The following is a 25930-nucleotide window of genomic DNA, read 5'->3' as shown; positions in this document are numbered from 1 at the left end:
CTTCATCCTTCAGTGCCTCGCTTCATCTTCGTCTTCCTCCATCACTTCCCTCCTCTTCCTACTCCAATCTTCCTTTTCATTTTCCTCTTCCTTCACCACTTCCTTTCCTCTTCCTACTCCAATCTTCTTTTTAATATTCCTCTTCCAGTTCTTCCTTTCATCTTCATCTTCATCCTGCAACTTCTTTTTTTCCCCTCTTCATTCTCCAGTTCTTCCTTACATTTTTCCATGTTCATTTCTTCCTATTATTCTCTTCTTCCTCAATTTCTTCCTTTCTTCATCCCCCGTCTGAAGAGGTCAGTAACATTTCATCCTGTTTCTTGAAGTACCAGGACTGTTAGTTACACGTTATTCCTCTAAACATCACTACACACACACACACACACACACACACACACACACACACACACACACACACACACACACACACACAGTGGTAACGCTCTCGCTTGCCAACTGGTGGACGGGAGTTCGCCCCTCGCTCAGGTTGCGAAAAGTTTCACTGACGAAGTGGGTGGTTACTGTCCCCCTGGAGCAAGGGGACAGGTGTGTGCGTGTGTGAAGGTCACAGCCTTGCCCTTAGATCGGACTATATGAGCTCTCAGCTCCCTTCCGGGAGGGTAAAAAGCTGACGATCACGACCATCAAGTGATCCTGACCGACCCGGTGAATTACACACACACACAAAGTTCCAAGGTTTTCAGGCATATAGAATAGTCACCCTAATAACCGTAAAAGAAAATGTCAGTAATGTATTAAACGTAAAAGAAAATTGGATTTTAATGAATGACTTCTATATATATTTTTTATTAAATCTATAGTAATTTCATGCTGACTGTATATCATGGTGAAGCTTTGCATTGAGTAATCTTACAGACCTCCCACTTTCCTAATGTGATGTATTACAGCGGTCAGTGAATATTAATAGTAACGAGTAACCTACGGCAATTCTCATTCCGTCTGAAATAAGAATGGTTTACGCTTTCCAAGGAGTTAAGCATCTAGAGTCTTCAACTCCTTATTTCCTATTAAGTATTGTCACTGTTTAATTAAGTTTGTCATCACAGGGATCGAATTAAAAAATCGGTCGTAGTTAAACTGAACAATCATAACCCTAAAATGTGTGCAAAAATGTGCACTCCACAGGTGGGTAAACCGATAGGCTATCACACTGCAACTAGCATAATGGTTTTAGCAGACAGTGACTTAGATGGAATGCTTCCTATTTCGCTGAAAAGCACGTCGTTGTTTCGTGTCAACAAAAAATACATTTACACGACATGCTGAACATTTTTTGTGCGACTGGTATTCAGCTCGAATCAATGACGTGATAAGCCCGAAAAAAGATATTCATATGTTATCAGTTACGAAAAATCCATTTAGATCAGAACATACCCGAAACGTAAAGAAAAAAGCACGATGTAATATGGAACAGAGTATCCTGGAAGCACCTGAACGATCACAAGAATACAAGTTTTCGTTCACGCAGCACGCACCCCTGTCTCAGCTGTGCCGAGTTCTCCGATACCTTGAACGAGACTGGAAACTTAAGATATTTAACTGAACATTATGCACTTGTGATGAGTTCAGTTTTCAAAGATACCTTTTTCGTAGCATCATCTAATAATCTATAAATAATACTGAGTGAACAATGGCACAAAAAGGGAAATGAATAGGTAGATGGATCAAAACTCATTAGAATCGGACGCGGGAACAAGCATTCCATCCTTTTGCAGTGGCAGCTGGAGAAGCGAAACCGCCTACTCCGTCCTTATTTCATCGCTATTATCTTCCTCCACCAGGCATCCCCGTCCTCCTGGTTAGTACACAGAACAAAAGCAACCCTTCAGTGATTTAGTGATGAATTACTATTGTGTGACATTAAGAAAATGCCCTAGAAATAAAGGTAAATTGCGAAGGTTGCCACGTAGGATATATTGATCGCTGGAAGGCAAGCAGGAAGGTTGAAACTAAAGGGAAGGGGACATCTGCTTCATAAATGTATTACTGAATGACGTAGAAAGTAGGGTGAAAGTGAGTGCTTTATGCTAAGTCTATCTATCTATTGCCAGACGCCTCAATGCTAAGTATATCATATAATTTGTTGTACAGCCGTAGTCAAAGTAGGAATGATTTCTCCACCGTATGTTTAGTTTCTTTACATGATGAAAGCATTAAAATGTATTAAGAAAATGTCACAAAGTAATTAATGCTTACCAGCTGCCTTACTGAAGGCTAATATGTTGCTGTGTACAAGCATTTTCGTGTCCAAAAAAATTGTAGGAGAAATATTGCAATTTGTAGAGTTAGCCTAGAAGATAGTATATGGATTCCGTTTTCTCATTGTTTTCGATCGGCGATAAATTTTCTATCGCCGATAGACATGTGAAGTTGATATGGTACTGCAAATACACTGTTTTCGGTTTTACGGAATGCGCAAATTCTCAAAGCACCGTTTCGATAAATACTGCGATGTCTTAAACGACTAATTCTCTACCAATCGGGCGCGGCTTTTCCATATTTTCTATCGAAATGAGTCACAGGTTACCGGTACCAATACTGTACTTATTATTTTTTTCTGGAATACCACAGCTACGGGGTATTTTTATAAACTTTCCCCTGAAAGCTATAAATAAGGGTTTAGAATGCGTAAATATTCCGCTGACGTCTATCAGTAGCTGGCCATACTTTACATTCCTATCGCGCATTGTTATATTTGAAAGCTGGCCGTCAGACGCAAGTTAAGGAGTGGCGTTGCCAGGTTTTTCTCAGTGTGTGTGTGGGGGGGGGGGCACCAGGAGGGCACCAAATTACGGAGGGGGGGCACACAAATACCATCGTGGTGTTTGTATATTAACTTCATATATATATATATATATATATATATATATAATTTTCTTAACACTATATTTCAGCTAATGTCTCACTGAGGTTTCTTGATCCTTCATACTTTTGCGTTCATCCGAGCAACCATTGCATCACTATAAGCTGCATGCATAATATGCTGTGCTAGCCCTCCTCCCCTTCCAATAGCTTTTCTCCAATTTCTGTACCCTGTAATGGTGAATGATTTTTCCACACTAACATTAGGAGGTGCAAAATGTCGACAAGCAAAACAAAACATAGTCATTACTCTGAGAATATTCAAGCGATGGAAATGCAGCATACCATTCGTGGTGAAATGAGTGGTGTTCGTTTCCACATGAAGTCTTGGGATATTTTTCAAGTTTATGTAGTGTTGGGCCAGACAATGGAGTTACTGATAAATATGTTGGTACTGCTGATGATGATCATGCCTCTGATACATTAAGGGACATAAGCATAGTAGCATCTTTCTTGTCTCATTTTCTTTTGTGTCTACTTCCTGATTAGAGGAACTCTCTACATTAAATATGAATTCATTTGGACTATCTGAATCCATATTTTCTACTGAATCTACTCTCTTATCTTCGGTCTTCATTTCCACCAGTTCATCTCCCGCCTTCAGCTTGAAATAATCCTTTATGGAAGATTTTTTTTTAAGCCATTTTGAACGATGTGAACACGGCTACCTATCCAAAACCAAACTGTGCAGAATTATAAAAGAAAGAGGAATTGTCAACAAGTCCAAAAATATTACTTATTTTCATAGTACAATAATTAGATTTTAGTACTGCTACTGGACAATTCTGAATCAGTTTACTCTTTGATAATTAGCAGTTAACAATGAAAATGGAAGAAAACAAGCAAAAAAAAAAAAAATCAAAAGTGTGTTAGTAGACTGGAGCCTTTTCGGCAATCCCCCTATGTCAGCTAATACTATCGCCATTATGAATTCCTGATACAGTTTCAGTATTGGGGAAAATAAAATACTAAAATTTAGGAAAAATTCTTTGGAAACCAGTAGCCAACAATTTAGAGCCGTGTTTTGTCATTATGCCAACTAAATAACCTAAGCTAACCTGTTTAGTTAGCATAATGATAACACACGGCTAAAAATTGTTGCCTACTTTTAGGTTAGGTTACGTTAGGTTGTTTAGTTAGCATAATGATAACACACGGCTAAAAATTGTTGCCTACTTTTAGGTTAGGTTACGTTAGGTTGTTTAGTTAGCATAATGACAAAACACGGCTTTAAATTGTTGGCTACAGATTGATACCCAGCGTCAAATTTCCCCAAATATTTTTTGGCAACACTGAATGGGCGCGGGCCAGTGTCTCGCCGACGAGGTAAACAAACCAATATCTTTGGGGGGGGGGGGCAAAAATTATCAGCAGTTTATTGAAATTTAGTCTACTAAAGTTGATTAAATTCTCGCTTTCCGACAGAATCGTCCAATCACAAGAATCACCAGAAAAATTTGCTAGTTTTTTATTGACGAATTTTTATTGTCCGAGACCATACTCTACACAAATACCAAGAAACCTACGAGTATATAGGCCAGTACCCAACATAGTACTGGTAATGTTCGATGTTGGCCTTAGCATATCCAACTGGCGACGGTTGCATTTTCTCAACCGCTAACAATGGAACTTATGTAAGCATTAAAAATGTAAAAATAATCTTACCTCCTTGCATTGCCTCTCGTACCACTACCATCAACAGTGAAACTCCCCGCCATCCTCTACTCCACTGTCAACGTAGCTTGAACCAAACGTCTGCTACGAGCATTCGAGTCTTTCGAGAAATATAAAACTATCATACAGTCTTAATCTATTGTTGGTCTCCTATGTAATGAATTACTAAGCATTACAAATGTTAATATGCATCTAAGTAATCATTCATCTCGTTAATTATTCAGAATATCAATAAGATTCGAATTTGCATAAAATAAGGTACCGGTACTAAATGAAAACTGACCCTGAAGGTAAATAAAGGGCTATTTAATTTTTCTGGGAATTATCCGGTAAAATATAATGTTATTATTATGCATAATAAGACAGTTAAAGTTATCATATGATGATTAGATGTGTATTTAGAAATCTTAACTGATGATAATTATAAAATAGCTGTAATTTTGTTCAATAAAAGGCTTATTTGAAATAAGACCTTCGATGACCCGTGGGGGGCACCTGGGGGGGCACAGGATTTTCATGGGGGGCACATGCTCCCCCCGTGCCCCCCCCCTTAGCTACGCCACTGAGTTAAGGTAGGTCGGATTGTTAGATTGGATTAGGTTTGGTTTGGTTAGGGCAGATTTGGTTAAATCACTGAGTTTCCCACTGCTTTGACATGGGATTCACTGATGCCTCCAGTCGGAGCGATGGTTGATAACGCGCCCAGTCGGAGAGGTCATCAGTAAACACTGCCGCGGGCGACTGGCCGCTTCGTTAAATATCCCCACATAGGCATATATATATATATATATATATATATATATATATATATATATATATATATATATATTTCAGTCGCTTCTTGCAGTTACAATTCAGCAGTTAACCATCAGTTGCACATGTACCAAAATTACTTGAGATCGTGAGTTTGTTATAGGCGGAATCACCGCGCCCGTTTGGTAACGAATTACCATTAAAAGTTCATTACTCGTGGCTGGATAGGATTTGCGTGAAGGATTTTTTTTTTTTTTTTCGGGGAGGAGGGGAAAGAGATCATGTACTTCTGATACAACTTAAGGAGGACCTCAATCTGTAGTGTTAATGAAGGCTGTTATTAACACCTCCAGTTTGGGCATGCAAGAATGTACGAACTATGAACCTGGAGAGAGAGAGAGAGAGAGAGAGAGAGAGAGTGAGGGCACCAGATCCAGAGTTCAGCACATGGAGAGTTGTGTTGTCTCTGCTTAAGAAACACTAAAATATGGATAATTGAATATGCAGTAATTTGGTCATTCATATTATAGCAGTCAGTCAAGTAATTCCTGAGCCTAAAATAAAAAGCGAAAACGTGGGTATTGTTGGCAGCATCTCGCCTTTAAGCCCCACCACCCACGCCAACCAGACAGTAGGAGAAAAGAGTGAGGTAATTATACTGGATTTACGTAGGTGGAAGGTAGTTTATAATGATGATGATGGCATTGATGATAATGATGCTTGTGGTTATTATTGTATGATATGAATATATGTTGTTTATGAATTGGGCTTGTAATGAGGATGAGGATGGTGATGATCATTATGGTGGTGATTATTATTATTGCTTGATGTCAGTGTGTATTGTTTATGAAGGTTTATAATGATGACGACAGTATTGATAATGATGGTGGTTATTATTGTTATTATTACTATTTTATATGAATGTATATTGTTTATTAATTGTAATATATGCTGGGGTGTTACTGTATTTACGTATAGTTCTAATTCTGTGTGAGGTTTGAATGTATGGTTCATGATGTATAGTGTTGGAGTATATACTGAGGTGACTGGCGATGATATTTTACATACTGGCCCAATTTTGTAGGTGGTTTGAATGTATGATTTTTGGATGCTGGTATACAGTGATGGGGTGAAAGTAATATCTGCACAGTTCAATCGTATCAGAGGTGAATGTATGATTTGTGGACACTGATGTATGCTTGAGTGAATACCGAATAGAATGGATGCAGTGTGAATGTAGTTCCAGTTTTGTAGTTTCAGTATTGTTCGTCTTTGTCTAACACTGGCGCGAAATGTGTACAGATAGACCGGGATACACGAACAACCTTATAATCACTTCCTTACCATCGCTTAGGCTTCTTTTTTCGGGAAGAACAAAGGGCGTAAGAAGATTCTGCACTGTTGATCATTGTCCTCTTGTATCTAAGTCTTCTTACGTGCATTACTGTAGCGTACGCTTCTTGTCCTGCATGTTCAAACTAATCATGGGACAGATAAGATCATAATATTATGTGAATCCTGCCTCTTGAGTGTTCAGGGGTAAATAGCTTAGAATATTGGTCAGTTCAGTAAAAATAAAATCAGCAGTTGCTCCTGGTATGTGTATTTGGTTCACTGTGTAGTGAAGCGTGGTGGATAGACATACCTAATAGTCCTCAACTGGCACTTCAGCCTATGTGCTAATTACGGAACGCAACTCTGATACACGTGCTTCCCGTCTTTACTCTTCCCCACCCTTCTCTGTCTGTCTGTCTGTCACTCTGTCCTGCATTCATTCGTTAGTCATTGTTGTCGTTGTTGTTGCTGTTGTTGTTGTATTTAGACTAGTCCTTGACCTGGCCCTGTTTAATCAGATATAGTTTTGGCTATCATGTCACTCCTTAACTTTTCCCCCTCTATCAATCCCGTATTGAACATCACCTGCAACCCTCCCCGTGGTGTTGCAGCGCCTACTGGATTCACACAGTCACTATGTCGTCCCTGGCCTGATTTTTTTTTTTTTTTTTTTCTGTCTTCCTTCAAAGACAAAATATGTTAGTTACGGCAGGGATTTGATTGGAAGACTGTGGATCTGCCTTATGGATGGCGAATATCTTATGTCCCTCCCGCCATAAATTTGGAAAATAATCAATGACAATAATCATCATCATTATCAACATCATTATTATTACGAGAGTCGCTCCTAAGCTGTGGCAGAAATAAAGACAACTCATTATTGATGAGGTAATGGAGATTACTGCTTGCCCTTTCGTTACATGTGGTCTCTCGTTAGTTGAATAAAATCGTTTGGCAGTGGTAAGAATAAAGAAAAAAGAGCAGGTCGTCATCGTCCTTCTTACTGATATTCATGAGTTAAGGAAATTGGGAGGTATGCTCTGTGATCTCAACAATTTAGCAAGCCAGAACGTTATTGAATTAACTACTGGAGGTTCTGCCCATAGTAAATAAAATCTTATGGTGACAGCGATACTTAAATATAAAAGATGTCATCGTACTTAGTTAACAGGTAGTCATAAATGTGTCAGCTTATGGAGCCCTGTTGAGGTCTGTGTGAAGTAAAGTTTGTTTTAATAATGGAGGTTCGGTAGGCATGTGTAGGTAACTGACTTTAGCACCCCCCATGTCCTACCTTCTCCTCCCTTGCCTTCCCCTCTTATTCCCTCTCCCTTTCCCTCCCCTTCCCTGCACTCACCTTGCTTGCCTTTCCTTTCCCTGCCCTCCTCTGAACTCACCTGACATGCCTTCAATCACGTCTCCTCACCTCCTCTCCCCTCCCCTCACCTCACCTCACCTCCACCCGCACCCCTTCCCTCCCCTCACCTCACCTCCACTCCCTTCCCTGCTCTGCACTCTTGTCGTTTCACTCTGTGCAGGTTCTTTGAGTTGCTCAGGGGAGTGAGTGGTGGACGATGTGTTGCTGTAGTGATTTCCTTTCATAGCATACCGGTACCATGTTTGGCTGCTATTGTTTTATCCTTTCTTTATTAGGAATAGACTACGATCATTAATTTTGGGGAGGTAAACTTAAACACCTCTATTACAGTGACTTCATTTTGTAGTTCCCTGATGCAACCAGATTTTAATCATTTTCGATTCCCTAGTAGTGAAGGCTCAGTGAAGGCTAGAACTAATCCCTCCAGTTTGAACAGTCTCTCTTAAGCTGATGAAAATTGTCTGATAATAACGAGAATACAATATAAATGACGTAGTTGTGCTGAATGGGAGGCTTATATTTAGGTGCTTGTGACTGGTGAAAGTTTATTATTTTTCTTGCGAGCTTTTGGAAGTTTAAGTACCAAGACAGTGATCGACATGGTAATTATGTAAAGGAAGTACAGATTAATCTGAGGAAATAAAGTTGGTGGTTCTATGAAGACCCTGAGCAACAGAGATCTGAGTACAAAGGTTGCAAGAAGGCTGTATGAAGTTGTCAGTGCAGTCATTAACGTATGGCTGTGAGACTTCTGAAAGCTGAGTATAAAACAGTTTAGAGTCCATTAGTGAAAGTATGTGGGTTGGACAGCATAATAAATATAGATTCATAAACGTTAGTGAGTGAGGAAGTATGTTGGTCAGAGGGTAAAACTGTGCTTGGATCATATGACCAGAAGGAGAAAATGGATATGTAGAGTGGCGAAGATGGTATAATACGAGTGACAAAGTGGGAGGAGGCATGGAAGGTGGAAAATGAATATGTGAATAATCGGGGTGTGGAAGATACGAAAGGAAAAGAACTGGAGGATAAAAATGTTTTTAAAGTAGTGTATGTTTGAAGATGCACGTACAAGGGGTTGCTTTTTTTTTTTTTTTCCAGTCGACATTACGAAGTGCGTTTTGTGTTGATCGTAGAGCAGTAAGGCGCAGAAGAAAATGTCGATGGCTTGAATGATAAGCAAATAGATGTATGGTTTGTTTCGCTGGTCACTTTTGATAGTTCTACTTATCTACTTAACTGCTCCTCCTCCTGGATCTCTACTGCGTGATGTATTACTGGGATACAGTGTAACTTAGAATCCTTAAGATGGTGGTAAAAGTAGTACATACTTTGTGATACATAACTGGATTTTTACTCGTACATTATTATTCAGCTGTTACCGATTTTAAGTGTTTTGTAAATTTGGCGCTGTAGCTCACATATATATATTTTCCTGGATATTAAACATACTGCTCACTGACGTCTAGATTTAATAAAAGCGACTTGTAAAACATTAATAGACAACCGTTCTGCAGGAAGTACTAGCGAGTTTGTGCTGAAGACTGTACTTTCATGAAACGGAGCCTACTTATGAAGACTTACATGTACTTAATGCTCACACACGCTCGCGCGCGCGCGCGCGCGCGTCAGTTCAACGTAGGTATTGTTGGTATTGTTGTTGTAGCCTCTTCCCCCCCCCCCTCCCGCCACACACACTTGTTGACACAGATGTTTCGGACAGCGGCTGTGTACACGTGGTGTTATTGTTCTTTTGTTTACTGTATGTAAGCATGCATCCATACAAGTAGGTTACATCCATGTACGTATGTCGTATGTTTTTTTTTTTTTTTTAATTCATGGGTCTCAGGTTTCATGCATGTTGGTCATAGCGTGTTCACTTATCCTAATTACCTTTGCCAGAAATATAAGATAAGTCGCTTAACTGATGATGATGATGATGATGAAGAAGAAGAATGTAGGGTGAGTCGTGTGTGCTGGACTGGGGGGTGGAACTGGCACTGACACGCAGTTAATCAGCGAAGGAACTTATGGTGGGGGAGGGGGATGAGGTTGTTGTTTGTTTTTAGATATCCTTCACTTTTAGTGAAGGCCGGGCCATACATTAGCCCAGTGTGTATGAGGAGAGAGAGAGAGAGAGAGAGAGAGAGAGAGAGAGAGAGAGAGAGAGCTGCACCTCGAGCCATGTTTCTGTAAAACCAGAACATTTTTGCTTAGGGTCACTTTTTTGCCATTGAATTTCCTTATTTTTGCCACTGCCACACGATTTTATTCAACTTGGAAAATCTTTTATAGTGAATTTGTATTGATCATAAACCTGTGCAACTGGAAACGTCTCTTAAGCTAAACAATAATCTGGGGATGAGAATACGTTATCGGATTGAAGGAATAAACCGCTTCAGTCCGATGACGTATTTTATCGCCGCTTCCAGACGATTTTATTTAGGTATGGGGAGACATCGAAGAGGATGACTTAGATGGACCCTTCATTAATCCCTTCACTCCCGGAGAAGTCGGGCTTGAGGTGAATAAAGTCGTCTCTTGGTAGCAAATAACACGTAAGAGAATTGAAAGTGTAGGAGACAAACTGAATCGCCGAGGAAATGGTGCCGGAAAGCCTCCTGCGTGAATATCTCCTTACCTAGGAAATAAACTCCTATAACCCTTCCAGTACGATGACGTCATTACATAGTTTACTCTTGTTGACTACATACGGTTTTATTAAGCTTTGAGGAAGACAGGTTATTTTTTTTTTTCCCTTGGGGGGGAAGGTTGCTTAAATCGTGTTGGTACTTACTCCTGTTTGCACATTTACACACTCATGCAGGCTCCTCTACTCAGCCAGAGTACTTTCATGATCCTGTGGTGCACTCTTAGCTAAAAAGAAAAAAAAGAAAAATCTTGGCTTTAGCAGGAACTGGATAATACCGGTACTAACGGAACGCGACCATGCGAGGATTAAATTGCATTCTAAAGAAATAGCGACACCTTTAAGATACTAAACGCGATCTTAGCAAAAATTAAACCGTCGGACATGAGCTGAAATAGAATACTAGAGTTGTTCCGATCAAGAGATGGCCAACAGTGACTATTTATACTCAGGATTCAGGTGAGTCGCTCCGCTGAATAACATCGTCTGACCTTATTTGAAATAATACTACAACAGAGGGAACCAAGAGCATGTTTTTAACCCTACCACTGACACCTACAGCTGCAGGGCCACATTCATACACACACGCGCCCACACGTAGACGCTCGCACACGTACACGCAGGTACACGCACGCACAACTCGGTCACCTGTCCATAAGAATAAATCATTCAGGATCGTAACGTTTTAGATAGATCTTTTCCGGTTTTTCTGCACGTCTTTTAGGTATTATGTTATATATTTTCCTGGATCTTTTATATTCCAACCGAACTGTAACTAAATGTAAGATTATAAGAGTATGGTATTAGCTGGTTCATTGCATTCTTGTGCTTTTCTTACTTGAAATATTTTATTTGTAAAACCGAGAACAATGATAAGTTCATCCAGTTTTTCTACATACATTTGACTTGTTTTCCTTATACATAAGGGGGTGAGGCAGTGAGAAGTTAGTGTTTCATGTTCATTTAATTCGCCTTATTTTACTCAGGGAGAATGACAAATGAGGCAAATATCTTTTTGAGCAATAATGGAAGTGATTTTTTTTTTGGTGCCAATTTTAAATTTTTTCACAGTTTCCTGATGTTTTCGCCATGTGGTGTGATGTTTGTCTTGAACTCTTATTCCCTCTTTAGACCGCTTTGTTGGTTGTTTTGCTGTGAATGTGGCAATAATCGTAAATACCTAGATTTTTAGAATATATGATAGGCTGACAATCCATCATTCAAATCGCACGCAAATTGAAAATGTGAAAGAGCAGATGAGGATTCTGAGTGTTAATGGTAAAACGCAGAGGAAACAGTGACAGCGGCATGTAGTAAGTCTGTTTGGTACTGAATATTTTTTTTTTATCGATCAGTGGTATATAGGCAAAGAGCGTGGGGTACTCCGGCTTTATCTTTCGAGGTAGTGCATGAGAGAGAGAGAGAGAGAGAGAGAGAGAGAGAGAGAGAGAGAGAGAGAGAGAGGGAGAGAGAGAGAATCAGTCTACATGAAATGGGAAATCTCTGAAGTGACTGCAGCTCACAAGAAACGCACAATAATGTGAGTAACTGATGATAGGAAAGTACGATAATGCGAGTACTAACGAAAAAAGTAAGTTATTATCATCAAGGTGCGATAATGCGAGTAACTGATATGGCAAATATGGTAGTATTTATAACTGATCAGGGAGGTACCGTGATGTGTGTAACTGACAAGGAAAGTAGGTTACGATTATTCAGGTAACTGATAAGGAAGATACGATAATGCAAAAAATTGTTAAGGATAAAACAATAATGGGATGACTGACGAGGAATGTATACGTTGAGGAAAGTGCCATAATTCGGGTTAACTGACAAGGAAAGTATGATGATGTAGCTGTAGAAGAAGGCAGGAGACAGGAAAACCAGATGACTATACCTGGTTGGTTCTAACATGATGAAGTTCCCTCAGTGTATTTCAGCTTGGGTGATGGCCAGGTGTAGACTGATTTTAACTAGTAACCAAGGAGATTCATTCCAACCTCATATCTAAGGCTTATGGGATATCAAGTACAACCGCCACCTAATATTAAAGCTGTGGTAGTGGACCAGTTCCGTCAAGCAAGACAAAACAAGTACATGTGAATTTCAGAAAAGAACATGCTCGGACAGTATTTTGTGGGTAGGGAACAATCACACCCATAATTTTATACGAATGTAACCGACTAGGAAGGCACTCAAGCTCCCCTCCCCCTTCCCTCCTCCCACGCTGCGACGAAAATACGCAGCCATTAAATTTACTTTCCAGGTACCTAGTTGCAGTTGTAGGCGGTAAAAGAATATGTTCTGCTTTAACATTCAGCCTGACAGGAATATAACGGTAAGAACAGCAATGAGCTACTGAAATATTTACGCACTGCTGACGGGGTGATTGAATGGGTTTCTTGGCAACGAGTGAGGAGTGTCGCGTAAGCATCTTTGTCTCTTTAACTAGCTTCTTCCTTGTCGCTCTTCTTTTGTGTTTTCTTCTTGCTTTTATTATGTTTATGTTTCCGTTATGTTTCTCTTTATTGTTTGTGGCATTTCTTCCTCCTCTTGCATTTCTTGCTCCACTCATTACGGTACCTACCTTCACATTGTCTTCTCCCTAGCTCTTCTTCCTCTTCCATCTTTTGTTTCCCTCACACTTTCTTTGCCTTTCCACTTTTATTATGATTTTTTTTTTTTTTGCTTCGCCGTTTACCTTATTATATCTTCCTCTTTCTTCCTCTTTTCCTAATGCACCCGCACTTCCTACGTAGCGTCCGTTTCTCTGCTTCTTCCCTCACACTTCCCTTGATCTTTCCTTGTTTTACTCTTATTTCCGTCATATAATTTCTTCATCCTCTTCCTTATCTTCCTCTCTCCTCTGTACCAGTCTTCCCTTTTTATTTCCATTTTCCTGTTTTCGTCTTATTTTTTTCCCGTTTCGTGTTTCCGGCCTTCAGCCCCCGTTCTATCTATATCTGTAATTACCTCCCTGCCTGTCCGTCTGTCTGTCTGTCAAGCTTCATCCTTCAAAGAGCCAATTCTGCAAACTATCGTGTCGCTGAGCAATTAATCCAACTCGAGACCAGTTACCTCTCTATATGATTTAACAGCTTCAGAACCACATTTCTGGGTTCTCAGCACAGTAGTAGTTTCATTTCCCTTTCCATTTGACCGCTTCACCACGATGACGTTTGTTTTATCCTTTCAGTCTCCAGACGATTTTATTCACTTGAGGAAAGATCTCTCGTCGTGAAAGGGTTAATGAAGGCAGCATCCAATCCATCCAGTTCGGAAACTATCTTCGACGCGAAATATAATCGTCTGACGGCAGCAAGAATATAGTGAAAGCTGTTTTTGAAGTGAAGGGGTAAAATCGTGTGGCAGGAGAAAAAGCTAAACAAAGGCGTTATGTTTACAGAATGTGTTAAGAGGTTACAACGTTACCCCGTGGGAACTAGGATGGGATGATATGATTTATGATGATGATGATGATTTATGATGATCGAACCCTTTACCAAGCGGGGAATCTCTTCCATATTAATGAAATCGTCTGAGGGTAAAAGGAGTATGGTATAATAAGTCATCCTACATTTGAGTTAATACTATAATTCGTTTGTTATAATGGTGGAAAAAAAAAAATGTGGACACCACATATAACTAATTCAGAATGAATTCCTTTTCGTATATGAGATATTGTTTGCAGGATGGACGAGGAAAGTGGGTAATCCTGGCATGTCTATCCTTCCTGTATAAACAAGGCTTAAGTTACGAAAGGGAACTAGTCAGGAGGCTGGGAATTCTGTGCCTGATCAGCTTGTTATCCATTTCACATCTTTTCTGTTTTATCTCCGCTACTTCTTTTGAGCATGAGAGGTTATTCTTAAGTTGACTAATATTATTTGGAGGTAGCAAGACTAAAACACGACACGTGCTGAAGGGGTTAAGAATGTCTAAATAACAGAAGTTGGTTCACCTGATCTGGCTGAGAATGTAATGAGTTCCAACAGTTCTCTTCTGCATCACAAACAATACAGTATATTCTAATCTTACATTTTATGTGTGTGTGTGTGTGTGTGTGTGTGTGTGTGTGTGTGTGTGTGTGTGTTTAAGTTGATATGTGTAGGTAGATGAAGTAGGTATTTAAGTATGTGTAGTGTGTGTGCGTGTTTTTGTACATCTAGGAAGTGTCATGTTTGTTATAAGAGAATGTATGCACGATTTCACTTACACAGGCGGACTTCATTTCATACACGTGTACAGTACCGGTCTACACACACACACACACACACACATTCCAACACATATTGTGGCACATGCCCTTTTGCTGCCACTAGCCAAGCAATCTGTTTAAACAATACTTCTTACCCTGTCAAACATTCCACATTCCTTACTCTCACCTCACCTAACCTCACTGTACTACACTGCACTACACAGCACCAAAACCCCTCACCTCTCACTCGCCACACACCACCTCTCACTCGCCACACACCACCTCTCACTACACACCTTCACCTCTCACTCACCACTCACCTTCACATCTCACTCACCACACACCTTCACATCTCACTCACCACACACCACCTCTCACTCACCACACACCCTCACCACCACTTGCCACCCACACCCTCACCACTCACCACACACACCCTCACCACCCACATCCTTACCACTCACTCACCACTCACACCCTCACCACCCACTCACCACACACTCCCTCACCACACCACACACACCCTCACCACACCACACACACACACCCTCACCACTCACCACACACCCTCACCACTCACCACACACCCTCACCACTCACTCACCACACACCCTCACCACTCATTCACCACACACCCTCACCACCCACATCCTTACCTCTCACTCACCACCTACAACCTCACCATTCACTCACCACACACCCTCACCTCACCACTCACCATCACCACTCACTCACCACACACACCATCACCACTCTCACCCCACACACCCTCACCATTCACACCATCACTGCTTACTCACTACACACATCCTCACTTCTCACCACCCTCACGTGACTTGCCACCAACACAGCCCCGTAACAAAGGCGTCACAGCAACAATGATACTCACCCACACTACAATAATCCACTGTCTTCACTACACGCTCGCTGCCACATCGCTCACTCAGCTATAGAGCAATTTGAGTGGGAGGAAAACAAAGATATATTTTCTACTCTGGAAACATGGTAGGTTAAACTGATTTGGATATTTATGTAATCTACAGCTTCGTATAAGACTGCGCAACTATTAGCCAGGTACATACATACATACACACATACATACATACATGGTACAAACATAGCTGGTGATATACTCAGCGTACATAGTCTGACACCTGGCCTACACGCAGTTTTATGCACACACCCAATTTAACACATTATGACGTAACATTACACTCACTTATACCCTGACCGACTGAAACACACACACACACACACACACACACACACACACACACACATTCATTAAGGATATGTGTTCACCTGTTAACCCTAACTTGCCTGGAAATATATATGATAATAACAGCAATATTCATTACTTGTATTAAACGTGATATAAAACTTTCTCAGATTTTTCTTTTTTCAGCCTACATATATTTCTTTTTACTATTTCCCCATTTTACAACCACAGCAACAACAACAAATAATGATAATGATAATAGTAGTAGTAGTAATAATTAATAATAATAATAATAATAATAAATTGTCGTCGTCAGTCACTTCACTACCAGAGGTCTCTCCAAAGGGGAACAAAATCTACTGACGGCATCAAGAATAAATAAAATACGAACTGGAGAGGTTAAATTCCCTCATCACCCATTTCTTTACGTAGGTTCAAAATTGTTAATAGGGATTCAAAATTGTAAATCAATACCATGTTTATAAGTCAGTGCTGGCTGAAGATTGTGCACAGCCTCATAGATCCTTCCGCCATAACAACTATTGCCTTTGTTTTGATTGCTGGATACATACAAAGCTTGCCTGGTGTGTGTGTGTGTGTGTGTGTGAGAGAGAGAGAGAGAGAGAGAGAGAGAGAGAGAGAGAGAGAGAGAGATTAATGTGCTTGGGCCCTCTCTCTCTCTCATACACACCCACACACATCTGGGCTGTCACTTTACTATATCCTTCCACCCACGTCCACTGCTCAGCCTTTCATGCTCATCACTCCTTTCTCTGCAACTTGCTCTCCCCCCCCCCCTCCCTCGATGATGGGCGTGGGCCGTGGTCCATATCCTGCATAGTAAAGCGTTGTTATTATTCTTATTGTTATTATCATTATCTATCTATTGCCAGACGCCATAATCCCGTAAGAGGTGGCCATTTGACTTTGAGTTATTTGTTTTACGGGGAGGGGCACTAACCCTCCACCAACCCACTTGTTGACACGTAGGGTGCACGTATGGTTTGGTTATATGGTTACCACCCAGCGTTGTAAATGGTTTCTTGGCTTACAGGAAACCATTAGGCTTGTCACTCAATGTAAAGCCACCTGTAAAGGAAAGAAAAGCAGTAAGACGTAACAGGAAAGACGGGAGAAATAGGAAGCGGAGGGCAGGCACAGAAAAAGAATGATAAAAGCTAAGAAAGAAGTAGGCAGCACTACATCAAGTGAGTGGATGATGGTCGCCACCACCTACCACCAACATTATGCCAACAGCATCTGGAGTTCCTAGGCGGTCATCCATCCAAGTACTGACCAGGCCCAACGTTGCTTAACTTCGCTGATCGGACGTGAAGCTGTGCACTCAGCGTAGTATAGATTATTATTATTATTATTAATTTGTGGTAGGTGGGGGCGCTCACCATCCACTCACTCGATGTAGTGCTGCTCTCGGGTGTCTGCCCTTTCCTCTCCATCCTTCTTTCCTTCCCTTCTCTTCTGTCTTTCCTTCATTCTTTCCTTGTCCTTCTGCCTACGGGTGCCTTTACACTCCCTCTTCTGTCTTTCTTTCCTTCATTCTTTCCTCTTCCTTCAGCCTGTGGGTGACTCTACACTTGAGTGACAAGCCAAATGGTTTCCTGTGCACCAGGAAACCATTTATTACGCTGGGTGGTAACCACATAACCAAATTTTGGCGCCTGGTGGTTTAGTGGGTAATTATTGCGCTCCAATCGGATTGAGCCGGTGAAGGTTTTTATCCAAGGGTTGGTTGGGGTTGATTGCTCATGTATTGCCACTCGGGGATGAGTGAGGCTGGTCACTCATCTTAAATGTCGGGACCAGCTGCCTAGCCCCGGGCTCCTACGCTCCTCATAGCGCAGTGTGGGATTGGATGATGGATGGATGGATGGGTTATTGTTATTATCGTTGACGGTGGTTATTGTAGTTTAGTAGTAGTAATAATAGCACCAGCATCAGAGTCGTAGTAGAAGCAGTAGTAGTAATTGTTGTTATTATAGGTAGCTATATTTTTATCGTTATAAGATATAATTGTGCCCATTTTGAATTAGACTTTTCAACTTTTAACTGCGGAGTTGACGAGAGGACAAGGGTACATAATGACGGGGATATACTGTATAAGGTATGTTACGTTATTTTATGCTCGCTGGGTGGCCATGACGAAATGTTATTGTAGAGGTTATCCACGTTCAGGGGCTGTGACGTCAGAGTTAAAGGAAAATTGCTCAAGTGAGTATGCTTTATTCGTTTTCAGCAATATGGAGGAAGGGACTGGAATGAAGGGACAGTATTTGGGCAAACTCGACTTTTCTTGGTTTATTGAGAGGTAAATTGGGACCTAGGCAAGCTTTTATACTGTAATTTTGGTGACGTGTTCCTTGTGATCTAGTTTCTGCTCGACTGATTGTGAGCGAAGCATATGTTTGCCCTGTACATGCCTTACTAGTTAAAGTTTTTAAGTATTTGGTGAAAAACTGAGTTAGAATTATCATGTCATATAAAAATGAGCAGTAAATATTTGTGCAGGAGTTAATGTAAGGTGTAAAATTATCAGACTTCCAGTTACTGGAAATGGCGAAACCTAGCGCAACATTTCACTGGCCTTCGTTCGGCGTGGGGCTGTCAGTGCGGCCGCGGCCTCAGTGGTAGTGAGGTGTGTTGCTTCGTTTCTACGCCAACCACTTGTCTGATCGCGGACGTGGCAGATCATACGCGCAACACATTCTTACATAGCAGTTTTATTGTTTAGAGAATACTGTTAATAGAGAATACATCGTTAATAGTGAGCCATCGATATAGTGTGTGTATAAAGAAAATTAGCCAACATAATCATCGGTCATTTTACGAACTTCACAAATTTATCGATAAACTGGGCGTAATGACGCGTGAAACAATAATTATCGGTTGATGATGACGTAAGTGACATTAGTTCAGCTCTGAACTGACACCAGTCATTGCATAACACTAAACCTGAATTGACAAGACAATGGATGAAGACTATTTAGGTGAGTTGACCACATCTCCAAACTGTATTTTTTGTTGAAATTGTTGAGTTTTTGCATCAGCGGCCTTGCACCGTGCGTGACGTTTACATGGCCACGTCACCTCTGCATGACCATAGGAAAGAGAAAAGTAATGAGGGCGGGGAACTGAGCTAGGAAAAAGTGTAGTGCATTTTGTTGATTAGTAAATGGAACTAAGGTATGGTTTATTTAATATTTCTGTATCTGGAAAGTGTTGCAGATTATCTTACCTTTGGGTTTACTTGTGCGTTATCAGCTGATTTATCTCTTGTTTGTTATCAGTATTACTCGGTACTAGTCAGTCACACACACAGCCTAAACAGGTTGCTCCAACTATGATATTGTAGTTTTTTTTTTTTTCCTTTGTCCTTCGGTTTTCCCCCACCACCCTCTCATATCCTCCATTCCTCCTCAACTCCTCATCCGCTTGCCCTGTCCTTCCTTCTCTTCACTCATCTCAGCATCTCATCTCATCTTTCCTTCTCCTTCCACTCCTCAATCGTTCTTTCCTCCTTCCTCCAATCCTCTCTTGTTCTTTTCTCTGTTCTTTACTCTCTTGTTTTTTCCTCCTTCCTCCACTCCTCATCTGCTTTCCCTTTTCCTCCACTCCACTCTTCTCATCTTTCCTTCCTCCACCCCTTTCATTGTGTATCGTTCTTTCTACTTTCCTCTTGTTTCCTCTCTCTCTCTCTCTCTCTCTCTCTCTCTCTCTCTCTCCGCCCCTTTGATCTTCCACTCCTCTGCTTTTTTTTTCTTTCTTCCTCCATTCCTCATCTTTCCACCTTCCATTCTCTCATCTTTCTTCTCGTGCACCTCACTCATATTCCTTCTTCACCTCCTCCATTCTTTCTCCACTCCACTTATCTTGTACTCAGCTTTCCTCCTTCCCACACTTCTCTCATTTTTCCTTCTTCATTCTGCCCGTATGTCCTCCCTTCTGCTTTTCCACTCAGTGCCATCTTCCTCTGCTTTCCTCGCCTCGCTGCGTCATAGCTTTGCCACTTCTCCCAGTTCCCTTTCGTTTCTCCTGTTCTCTCTCTCTCTCTCTCTCTCTCTCAGTAATATATATTTAGGAAGTTTATTTTAGCTCCATAATTCTTGCCAGGCCTCACAAGTTCTCCAGGTGCTTATTCTTACAAGCACTGTGTATCTGCTTATGCGGGCTAGGTTAAAGCCACTTGTCTTATTAGAGCAAGCATACTGTATACTCACAAGTATACACTATCCACATGCTGATACACAACAAAGCTGTGATTCAGCATGGCTACTTTCTCTCTCTCTCTCTCTCTCTCTCAACACCCGCATAAATACACAGGCACATATGCCGCATGTGTGCAACATCCATAAAAATTCTTACAAATACAACATGCGCGTTTCATTAGCGGGAACGTGGTGATTCAAATAAAATGTTCTCCTGTAGGCTACGTAAGCACGTTTATTCAACACTAAAGTCAGATGTTTTATTCAGACGCTCGAAGGACTCCAAACTTATCATCATGTAAGTTGCTGACGCTTGTTTGCACAGTAGCCTACGTGGTTCAGGCTTGTGGGTATGCATGGGGAAGGCTAGTGGGTATACAGTATACTAATCTGTAGATAAACATTACCATACTCATGTACATGCATGATTTTTTTTTTTTTTTTTTTTTTTAAATATGCACCCATGGTTTTAGACGGTGTTTGATTATGAAGCACATTTGACAACCATGTTATTGCCCTTATACTCTGAAGTTCTCATAGTGGTCGTACTGCATGTGTACATGCACCTTTCAGCGAATAGGTATCACATTCATACTGGTAGGTATTAACATCCATGCATTCCACGTTAGCTTTGGCAAGCTTACCAAGTGACCGTGTTATTGTACTTTTATTTATTCATGCATTCATGTTTTCAAATATTCGTTCAGTAATACTGCAGTTTGTCTTTCGTGTAGGAACTCTGATGCTTTCATACGGTCTTACCCGTAACTTTTATAGATTTGTATATTCAGAGTCAATTTGTACAATAATTATCCAGTCATTTATGTATAAATAATCTTAGATAGTCATGCAGTAATACGGCTTGGCGTTTGTCCTGTGCTGTTCTGCTGCCAGGTTTTTTCCACCAGTCAGTCAGTACATTTTGGCTTTCATGAGGACTCCTTCAGGCCCTCATACCGCTCATTATTAGCTTCATGTAAAGGTACCGCGTTGATCTCTCTGACGTACTATTTTTTTTTTTTTTTTTTTTTTTAATACTGTCTACCTCCGCCCGATTGTATTCAACAGGGTGAGGGCCTCTAGTAGTGCAGGGGTGGATCAAGTCTGCATCAAACTCCTCGAGCTCGAAAAGTCTCCTTAAATATAAGCTGAATAAGACATCTGAAGATACGGTTATAAATTGCGACATCCTCCATCCTTTCAGTAAAGGGGTTAATATATTCTTTCATGCATTCATGTTTATTTGCCTTCAGGTGTCCAATCATTCACTGCCATGAAAACATTCTTTTAGTTTCAGACTTTATGCTTTCCTATCTTTCACTTATTCATTAATTTACAGACATTATTTGTTTTCAGATATTCCTAGTAACGTATGCATTCGTGCATACACATTCTGGGATTCGTACATACACATTCAGCCATTCATGCATAGACATTCAGCCATTGGTGCGTAAACATTCATGCATTGGTGCAGACATTCAGCCATTCGTGCATACACATTCAACCATTCGTGCATAGACATTCGGACATTGGTGCGTAAACATTCATGCATTTGTGCATAGACATTCATCTAGTCGTGCATACACATTAAACACTTCGTGCATAGACATTCAGCCATTCGTGCATAAACATTCATTCGTGCATACACATTGAGCCGTTCGTGCATAAATTCAGCCATTCGTGCATACATTCGACCATTCGTGCATACATTCAGCCATTCTTGCATTCGCGCATGGACATTGTCATTCGTGCATACACATTCAACCATTTGTGCATACACATTTAGGCTTTCACGAATGGGTATACGTGCATACACCTTCAACCATTCGTGCATACGCATTCAGCCATTTGTGCATACTCGTTCATGCATTCGTGCAGACATTCATGGATTCGTGTAGTCAGGCATTCGTAATTCACGGGGTCGGTCAGGATTACGTGATGGTTGTGATCATCAGCATTTTACCCTCCCGGAAGAGAGCGAGAGCTCATGTACGGTAGTCCGATCTAAGGGCAAAGCCTTGACCTTCACACCCGCACACACCCATCCTCTTGCTCAAAGAGGACAGTGACCACCCACCTCGTCAATGAAACTTTCCCCATCCCGAGCATTGCGCGAACCCCTGTCTTTTCAGATGCTAGACGAGAACTTTATCACTAAGCCGGCGAGCGGTGTGGACATTTATGTAAAGACATTCATGCTTTCGTGCATAGAAATGAGTTCGTGCAAACATTCATGCATTCGTGCGTACTTATTCAGGCATTCTTGCATACACATTCAGGCATTCTTGCATATACAATCAGGCATTCGTGCATGCGCATTTAGGCATTCGTGCATGCGCATTCAGGCATTCGTGCAGACGCATTCAGGAAGTCGTTAATTCAGACATTCATTCATATTCAGGCACTCGTGCATTTTCATTGAGGGTTTCGTGCATTTAATGTAATTTATTCGTGCATTCACTCATTCATTCATTGCCAGGCATTGATGCAGTCACTTTCAAGCTGCTGTACATTAACTTCCGGGGATTCAGACTCAAAAGCATACTATAGCTCACATAGTCGTACATTGCATTGTCATGTACATATATCCACAACGGGCACACTTTTACCCACTCGCGCATCCTACACCGTACCTGTATACAGTATGTATACACACAAGCAAACTTTTACCCACATACATAGGGGTTCTACAGTATGTATACACACAAGCAAACTTTTACCCACATACCGTACAAAGGGGTTCTTCACACACACACACACACACACACACACACACACACACACACACACACACACACACACATGTATATATATATATATATATATATATATATATATATATATATATATATATATATATACATACACACACACACACACACACACACAATACAGTGTGGACACTAGGCATACAATGAAGCAGCAGGCACGGACGGAAGCACATAGGCCACGCATAAGCAAGCAAGCAGATACAGGCATACCGGAAGAGCTAAACTGTTCTGAGAACCAAGTGTGCTTGTGGACTGTATTGATCACTGCCACGTTCTTATGGCTTCCCTTTCTCACTCGCGCACGGATACACATACCAGGGAGCACAGGCTCCTTCCGTACCAATAATTTCATGTAGCCTACCTATCACTTAGTAACGCGCAAGCTTCAGACAATCGACCACACGCACATGAAATCGCTTGTACAACGCAAATGTGAATATAGGTAGTTAGGGACATTAGTATACTACGGTACCGTTACTCATTGCCCTTTGCATAACTAACCTAAGCTAATATACAGTACGTACCGGTATGATTTGTTTTCTTTCGTCAAAAAGGAAAGTACGGTAACTGACATGCCTTCTGTGTAGTAGATTCATTGAAATTTTTTTTATGAACCTGTCTCCCTGTCTGTACTCATAAGTAGTATAGGCTATTAAAAAATACATACGGTATACTCGCAGTCATTTAGCCTATATAGAAATACAAGCAGCTTACAGGGGTCAGTAGTAACATAAGTTTACATACACCACCAGGGTATGAAGCAGTTTACCTGTGTATCATGGACTGACAATTTACGCTCTTCTCGTTCTTTCTTTTTAAAGTGCAGAAGAAAAAAGTTTCGTTCTTGTAGGTAGCCATGTGTCTGTCGGTAATATGTTCCCAACTCAACCATACAGATGTATCTAACAGTTTATTATCAGTGTTATTTATTTTTGCCGGTATTTATTAGAACCAAGCAATTGTGGTTCATTCGGTTGTGAAGTTAGTTTGATCGACAGTGCTCTAAGTCTTGACTGGGACGGACATCTGGATTGGGAGCAGGTAGTATGCTCTTTTGTATGCTTGCACAGCCTACGGTATGTTCGCACCCAGTCGGTTCATACCGATGATTTAGCCTACCGGTGTATAGAATCTGAATCTTACAAACATGGGCTACCCACAGTAACACTTCGCCATGACATACACAACTCTGACACTCCGTCCAGCTTGGCACGAACTGTTTAGCATGAAGTAAAGTGAAGGCTTTCAATCTCTCTACCTGAGAGGCGAAGGACCGGTACTGTTGTGGACTTCATAGGACTGATGCAAACAAAAAATTAAAAATTAGAGCGGGAACGAGCAAGGTGTGTGCGTACGGGAGGATGGTTCATAAAAAGATGAGAGGTTCAGTATCAACTCATTCTTGGAGGTTTAGGACTGCTAGTGTTGTACAGCCAAGGACACTTGATCACGATTGTGTGTGAATTTGTATCATGATTAACAGCTACGTGCACATACTGTACAGCCTGAGGCAGGGCTATTCAAGTATATATTTTAGGAAAGTTTAGGAGTGGGGCCGGATTATGAAACTCATATTGATAGAAGGGCCATACATTTATTTTAGTTCCATTTTTCCTCTCTCTGAACACTTGTACAAAGAACGAAACGAAAAATTCGGATAATTTGCTTTTACGTTTTCCGCTAAGCACATAGAGAAAAAAAACGCAAAATTTTCCGTTTTATGTTTGTTTATTTGTATTCTTCCGAGTCTGTCAAAGGGCCAATGAAAAACGACTCAAGGACTGGATTTGGCCCGCGGACCGCCCGTTGAATAACCCTGACCTAGGGGGATCTCTTAAGCACATTTAACACTAGACATAGGCTACCTGTAATTTTTGGGCGTGTTCTGTACAGTGTACACACACACACACACACACACACACACACACACACACACACACACACACACACACACTGCAGTATTAACACCAGTTCAGCTTAGTCTGGTTTCGTGTGAGTGTTCTTCACATGCTGAACTTCTGTTAAGCTACAGTAACTTTATACTTCTTATAATATTGGGGAAGTACTGAGCAAAGGTTAATATCGTATTAAAGTTGAGGTTGAAGGTGTCTTTTACTTTATTAAAATTGTTTGCCATTGATCATAATAAAATCGGCCTCTATTACCCAGAATAATGTCCTTCACCGAATGTCGTTGGGAAAGCCTACTTGGAGGGTCATTTTAACATTCATTTATGGTAATTACATGTCGTCAGTGTAAGCTAAACGCCCTGCATTATGTCTGCTACCCTCGTTATAGAGCCGTTTTCTCCTTGCCGTTGGAGACGTTGTAGCAGCTTTCTCTTTACCGATTTATTCTGCATTAGGCATTGTTATTGTCTTGTGTGTTATTTGTCTTTGTATGTTAGACCTTGGCATTATCGTATGTTATTTGTATTTGTACCGTATATTAGACCTTGATATTTCTTGTTATTTGTATTTGTACCGTACCTTATATGGCATTATCTTTATGTTATTTGTGTTTGTACCGTATTAGACCTTGGCATTATCCTGTGTTATTTGTGTTTGTACCGAATTAGACCTTGCCATTATCTTGTGTTATTTGTATGTTGGACCTTGGGAGTATCTTCTTTTGTTTGTTTGTACCGTATATTTGACCTTGGCATTATCCTGTGTTATTTGTAATTTAATCATCGGCATAGTCTGAAGTTGGAGAGTATAGTCCAAACTATATTCTCGTTTCCGTAGACATATAGCACCTCGTTCGTATGGATTAATTTTGTTTACTACACCTTGGTATTAACTTATGTTTTTGTATTCCTCTAATATTAACATGGTTGCATCAGT

The 25930-nt window shown here is 40.8% G+C and overlaps 1 protein-coding gene across 2 annotated transcripts in view; it reads left to right on the top strand.

The window, feature by feature from the left end:
* Window positions 1–1743: 1743 nt before the first annotated feature.
* The window catches only part of qtc (GRIP domain-containing protein quick-to-court), a 180016-nt gene continuing 155829 nt past the window's right edge, over window positions 1744–25930 (top strand). Inside the window, exon 1 of one of the 2 annotated variants that reach the window (XM_080283391.1) lies at window positions 1744–1819. Coding sequence is in view for 1 of the 2 variants with exons in the window: in XM_080283390.1 (XP_080139516.1) it covers window positions 19077–19095 (19 nt within the window). In the remaining variant the exon portion in view is untranslated. Of the gene's footprint in view, window positions 1820–18984; window positions 19096–25930 lie in introns of those variants that run through there. The other variant, XM_080283390.1, reaches the window with a different exon arrangement.

Source organism: Coenobita brevimanus, chromosome 97 (genome assembly GCF_032717465.1).
Source record: "Coenobita brevimanus isolate Jiangsu-jjx chromosome 97, ASM3271746v2, whole genome shotgun sequence".
In the NCBI taxonomy this organism is placed as follows: Eukaryota; Metazoa; Arthropoda; class Malacostraca; order Decapoda; family Coenobitidae; genus Coenobita; species Coenobita brevimanus.
The sequence above is the reverse complement of the archived record's forward strand: the minus strand, read 5'-3'. Positions and strand labels throughout refer to the sequence as shown.